The sequence below is a fragment of the Chenopodium album genome, chromosome 21 (genome assembly GCF_948465745.1).
Source record: "Chenopodium album chromosome 21, dcCheAlbu1.1, whole genome shotgun sequence".
Lineage (NCBI taxonomy): Eukaryota > Viridiplantae > Streptophyta > Magnoliopsida > Caryophyllales > Amaranthaceae > Chenopodium > Chenopodium album.
Window position 1 is genome coordinate 11,380,021 of NC_137854.1, and position 6,615 is coordinate 11,386,635.

The 6,615-nt window shown below is 36.6% G+C and overlaps 2 protein-coding genes across 2 annotated transcripts; both read left to right on the top strand.

Moving 5' to 3' along the window:
* Positions 1-2,032: 2,032 nt before the first annotated feature.
* LOC145602491 (scopoletin glucosyltransferase-like) lies at positions 2,033-3,717 on the top strand. Its single transcript, XM_081658687.1, has one exon. It carries the CDS (start codon positions 2,125-2,127, stop codon positions 3,595-3,597), a length of 1,473 nt encoding a protein of 490 aa, XP_081514813.1. The 5' UTR covers positions 2,033-2,124; the 3' UTR covers positions 3,598-3,717.
* Positions 3,718-5,518: 1,801 nt separating this feature from the next.
* On the top strand, positions 5,519-5,920 carry LOC145600364 (scopoletin glucosyltransferase-like). Its single transcript, XM_081656268.1, has one exon. It carries the CDS (start codon positions 5,519-5,521, stop codon positions 5,918-5,920), a length of 402 nt encoding a protein of 133 aa, XP_081512394.1.
* Positions 5,921-6,615: the final 695 nt, after the last annotated feature.

Consider the following 6,615-nt stretch of genomic DNA (forward strand, 5'->3'; position numbering starts at 1 on the left):
GCACAAAACACCTCCCTCCACCGTCACCACCGCAAAATCTTGCAGCAGCACCCACCTTCATTGTCGATGCAACACCACGCACCGCACCTCCTCCATTAGCACTAGCACCGCAAAACACCACCACGCACAGCGGCATATCCCCCCTTGAGCAGCAGCACCAACACCGTCACCAAATTGCGACCAACCACGAAGCCAACCCCACCCCCTCCCCTTGAAATCCCGATCCAAGCCCCGATCCCAGCCCCCTCCCCTTGAATTAGGGTTTGAGATTTGCTCAATTAGGGTTTTTGGCTGGGATCAAGGCGGGTTTTCGAGGGGAGGGGTTGTCGGTTGTGGTGGTCTGGGTTTGGGGGTTAGGGTGGTGTCGTGGTGGTGGTGAGGTCTGGGTTCGTGGGTTTTGGGTATAGGGTTGTCGGTGGTGGTGGTGGTCTGGGTTTAGGGGTTTGGGTGGTGTCGTGGTGGCTCGTGGGTGAGGAATAGAGAGGGGGGAGAGGTCGCCGGCACCGACCGACTCTTTTGGCGCCGGCCGCCGGCAGGGGGGAGGGGTGGGTGGCAGTTTAGGGAGGGGTGGCAGTGGGTGGCTGGGTTATTTCTTTTCTTTTTTTAATTTTTTTTTAATTTTTTTTTTTAAAAATTAACTTTACGGAAATCCTAACGGATTTCGTTAAGTGGTAGTTATTTTTAGCAAACTCTGTTTTGTCTGGTAGTAAAGTAAAAATTTTTTTAAAACTGGTAGTGAATCTGAAGACAGCCACTTTTAGTGGTAGTAAATGTCAAAAAATCCTTTAATTTTTTTTAGTAAAATAATGAGTCAATTAATTTTTTTTAACACAAATTCTTATATGTGCTTAGCCACACTGTGACCAACCATCATTAGAGGTTACTCAGTCATTGTTATAGAAGTTAATTCGTCAGTGTTGAGGTCACTCGGTCAGTGTTATAAAAGTTAATCGGCATCAATGTTGTAGAGGTTACTGGTCAGTGTTATAAAAACTATTTTGTCAATATTATAGGGGTTACTCTTTTAGTATTATAAGGATTATTTTGTTCTTTTACAAGCGGACATATGGTGTGTCCATCCGCACAAAAGACATGTTTTTTTTAAAAGTATATATTATGACGAATTTAATAGATCCAACGGGGTATATTTTCATCAAACATTATTGCAATAAAAAAATGATAGTAGTAAGACTAGTAACTATTGCAACCGTACCCCTTAATTTGGACCATCTTATTACAACAAAGCCAAAACTACTTCGTACTCCGTATAAGATAGCAGAAGACAAACAAGAATCCACCACAATAATGAGCATATGGGTGATTGTGTGGTATATAATTTTTTATGTAAAGGACAATGAGTTTGTCTTGTCAATTCATCTAGAAGCTTTTGGACACCCCATGTTATTCGGAGATCTATCATCTAAATTATTTAATCTAAACTTTTGATATCATCCTTAAAATTCTTATCTTTGTTATATTTTTATTTTTCTGTTCTTGAATAATTCACGTGTCATTTTTATAATAGAAAAAGGAATCTTAGTCCGATCCTTAGACAAAACAATGTAAACTGATGACGTTTATGATGAGGTTGAGGTGTTGTATCTTCCTTAAACTTTAACTTACTTAAATTCAACTCATCTTAATAATTTACATTAGTTAAATTTGATTTCTAAATTACAGGAAGTAGCATTTTGTTAAAAATAAATAAATAAATAAATAAATAGCGAATTTAGTAAATATTTCTGGTTTTCTCTTAAAAAGTAAATTTCTTACCAAGCCTATGTAGACATTCTAGACAATAATTTGGTAAATAAGCTTTATTCCAACACCAAAAATGAATAATGTATGTAGTACTTAATTTTATAAATTGCCTTTTTCTGTAATTCGTCTTCCATTTTGTTGGATCCAAAACTACACCACGTGCTTGTCACATGACATCTAATGAAATTGCCAAATATAGTGACGTAGGGAATGACATACAAGAATGCACGAGAAAGGATTTTATTCACTTCAACATATATATAAGCAAGCAACTTTGCTTATGTTAATATTTATCCCCAAAACACATACAAATACCCAAACATCAAAATTACTTAGCTTAAAATAATTTCCCATTGAAATATAATGGGAGACGAACCACACAGGCTTCATGTAGTCCTCTTTCCAATTATGGCTGCTGGTCATATGATCCCAACCTTAGACATCGCGAAGCTCTTCGCAGCGAACCATGTCAAAACTACCATCATCACAACCCCTCTCAACGCACCAGTTTTTACTAAAGCACTTCAATCGACGTCCTACAAAAATGCCAGTCTTCCAACAATCGATGTTGAAATCGTACCATTTCCATCTAAGGAAGGTGGTATTCCAGAGGGAATAGAGAATTGCGACCAAGTAACGTCTAATGAATTATTTGTCAAGTTTTTCAAGGCGACCGAGTTTCTACAAGAGTCACTCGAGCAAGTCATGGAGAAGTACAAGCCTAACTGCCTAGTCGCGGACATATTGTATCCTTTTGCAACTGATGTAGCAGCCAAATTTGGTGTACCAAGGTTAGTATTCCATGGAAGTAGCTACTTTTCACAATGTGTGGGGCACGCGTTGATGAAGTACGAGCCTCAAAAAGATATACCATGTGATGATGAGGAATTTGTTGTACCTAAACTGCCTCATGAAATAAGACTTACAAGATCTCAGCTACTTTCTGCTGTTAAAGAGCTAGGTATGGAAGAATGGATGAAAATATTTGCTCGCGGTATCGAAGCTGAGGGGAGGAGCTATGGCACCATTATGAATAGCTTCTATGAGCTTGAGCCCGAGTATGCAGATTATTACACAAAGGTTATGGGTAGGAGGGCATGGCATATAGGTCCTGTTTCACTATGCAACCACGAAAAAGAAGCTAAGTTTCAAAGGGGAAAGGATTCTTCTATTAATGAGCATGAGTGCTTAAAGTGGCTGAATTCGAAGAAGCCTAAGTCAGTTGTTTACATTTCTTTTGGTAGCATAGCTGAAGTCTCAACCTTGCAACTCCAAGAGATCGCGAGGGGCCTAGAAGCTTCCGGGCAACATTTTATATGGGCAGTGAGGAGAAGCAATAATGGTGAGGTTGAGAAAAATGAAGAGTGGCTACCACATGAATTTGAGAAAAGGATGGAAGGAAAAGGACTAATTATAAGGGGATGGGCGCCTCAAATGCTAATATTGGACCATGAAGCTATAGGAGCATTCGTGACACATTGTGGGTGGAACTCGACGTTGGAAGGCATATCATGTGGGGTTCCTATGGTAACTTGGCCAGTGTGCTCCGAGCAGTTTTATAATGAAAAGTTAGTGACTCAGGTTTTGAGGACCGGGGTTGGTGTCGGCGCTAAGATATGGAGTATAGTAGTGGAAAATGTAAAATCGGAAGATATAAAGAAAGCTATAACGAAAATTATGGTGAGTGAAGAGGCTTTGGAGATAAGAAGCAGGGCAAAGAAGATGAAAGAGTTAGCAAGGAAGGCCGTTGAGGTTGGTGGTTCATCGTATTGTGATATGAAATCCTTAATACAAGAATTGAGCTCGTATAGTGCTAAATCGCAGAGTAGTATATGATGAGGTTATTGTTAACACTCACTCAATTGCATGAATCAAATTAATCAGTTATTAATTATTTACTTCGGATTGTATTTCGTTCCTGGCCTTCGGATTGTATATATTCTTATGTCCGGAAAATTGTCATTCTTTTTTTTTTTTTTTTCATTTAAACGCATATGAGCCTTAAAATGTTTTCTTCTATTTCATGTACCGTTACTTAAAAAAAAAAAAAAAAAAAAAAAAAAAAAAGTATATGCAACATAATCCCATATGCGAACCTAAGCCTAGTGGTAAGAGTTATAGCTGATAAACGCGGGCTTGGACCGCACCCGCAAACCAAGAGAGAGAGTCCACTTCACAAGATCAAATGAGGTTCCATCCCAAAACCATATGGCAAGAGGAGGAGTAGCCCCTTAGTCTTATAAAGTGTTTAACTCTCTCTTCTTTCATCAATGTGGGACTCTTACATGTGTTATTTGGTGGGATATACTTCAACAATAGCCTCGCGCGATCATGGAAATAAATACATATCCAATTAAAGATAAAATTGGTGTTGGTATATCCTGACCAAAATAAGCATATGTTCATATTAATTGACACTGTTAAACTTAGTGTATGTGTTATTGCATTAAAATAACTTTTTTTAAAACAGTATTAAAATAACTTTAAATACACATAATTAAACATTAGTAACAAAATATTGATACAGTTAAACGTTATATGCCTAATTAACAACATATTTATTTATTCATAAAATTTTAACAAATTATTAAAAATTATGGTCAGTGTTAGGATATGAATAGTGATAAAATGGAAAAGGTGTCACTTCTTTTTATTTGAAAATATCTATTTTTTGGAGGTGATTAATGGACAGGCAGGTCCAGATAGAGGGTAATAGGAATAATTATACCTTTTAATGATATGTATGGCTGCTGATTATATACAATTGTTGAAGGCTAATCTCGAGACCAGGTACAACATACATATTCATGGTCCCTCGTTTAGAAATGAACATATACTATGACAAAAATGAATATTTTCTAACAACATATTTTACAATAATTTTGTATTTTTCAATAATTAAATGTTCATTTTCATGTATTACGTTGTTCATTTTTATACAATATATGTTCATTTTCATGTCGTATGATGTCCATTCTAATGAAATAAATGTTCATTTCATTATTAATAGACTATAATTATTTTGTGGAGACCTTGTTGCTCGCCCAATCAAGTAGCCATTGCCATTGCCATTGCCTTACCTTCTGCAATTTCAATAGACCACCACACCTTAACTCTTCTTGTGGCAGCAAACAAGACATTCCCCTCATGATCACGAGCAAGGACTCCCAATCCCACCCAACCATCATCTGACCAAAGTAGCATATGTGTTCAATTTGATGACCCATCAGGCGGTGGAGACCATCTTCTCGGACTTGACTGTTGGGATTTATGAGGGAGCTCATAGACGAGCTTGCAATACTTGCCATGCACTTCAACGAGCCTATGAACTCGCTGAGCTATGGCAAATCTGGAGCACTCTTGTTCGGAAAAAGCTAGTTGTTCCTTTCCTCCCACACGCTCCAAGCTAGGAAATTTTCATTTTTGTTTAGTAAATGTTCAATTACTAAATGTTTATTTTTATCTTGTAAATATTCATTTTTTTTTTTTCTAATAAACGTTCATTTTTGTAATGTAGAATCAGCTATGGCTGATCACGAGACTAGCTAAAAATTTGCAAATTACATAGGGAGGTAAATGACCATGGGCCATGTTTAAGGTTTCTTGGGATTTGGGTATGGTCGAGCTCTAGAGAGCCATATTGTTGGGTAATGGATAAAATTATTTGGTCGTGCTATGGTGAGGGTGAGAAAAATGAAGAGTGGCTAACATATGAGTTTGAGAAGAGGATGGAAGGAAAAGGACTGATTATAAGGGGATGGGCGCCTCAAGTGTTAATTTGGACCACGAAGCTATAGGAGCATTCGTGACACATTGTGGGTGGAACTCAACATTAGAAGGTATATCATGTGGGGTTCCTATGGTAACTTGGCCAGTGTGTTCCGAGCAGTTTTATAATGAAAAGTTGGTGACTCAAGTTTTGAAGACTGGGGTTGGTGTCGGAGCTAAGAAATGGAGTAGAATAGCGGAGGACGTAAAATCGGAAGATATAAAGAAAGCTATAACAAAAATTATGGTGGGTGAAGAGGCTTTGGAGATAAGAAGCAGGGCAAACAAGATGAAAGAGTTGGCAAGGAAGGCTGTTGAAGTTGGTGGATCATCTTATAGTGATATGAATTCCTTAATACAAGAATTGAGCTCGTATAATTCTAGAGCCTAGAGTAGTAAATGATGAGGTTATTGTTGACACTCACTAAATAGCATAAATAAATTTTATCACTTGTTCACTTCTAATGTAAGTGTGATCTCCTCGATAATAAGTACTTTCTTGGGATTATTATATTTTCTTCAATTCGATTATATGTAATATAATGTCCGGTAAAATTGTCGCTTTCTAATTTTCAATGAAAACTAAATTTGGAGTTTTTTTTTTTTTTTTGTTTTTATTTTATTTTATTTTATTTTATTTTTAAGTATGCATGCATTCAAATATGAGTAAAACGAATACGCTCGTATCATATGTGTGAAGTGACAAAAGCATAAAAGCGTATTTAAAATGTTTTCTTCCATTTCATATACGATAAATATTGCTAAAATATAAGCTAAGTAAAAAAGCAACATAATCCCATAAGCGAACCTAAGCCTAGTGGTAAGAGTTGTAGCCTCGATCATGCATGATAAATAAAAAAATTAAAAAATAAATAAATATTAGAGGTTGTATTGGTGTTGATACCCCTCTGTGTTTTAATAAGTATTATACTTAAATAACATATAATTTAAGACAATCCAATTTAATTGACTTAAATAAAATAAGCAGGGTTGTCCCAACTATTATGGAGGCCATATGTGATTGAGATACATTGCCCCCACCCCCCTTTTTTTTTTTTTTAAACAACGTATAATAATATTGCATTT

Coding starts and splice junctions, on each gene's coding strand:
- LOC145602491 (XM_081658687.1), top strand. CDS start 2,125: ATGGGAGACGAACCACACAGGCTTCATGTAGTCCTCTTTCCAATTATG.
- LOC145600364 (XM_081656268.1), top strand. CDS start 5,519: ATGGGCGCCTCAAGTGTTAATTTGGACCACGAAGCTATAGGAGCATTC.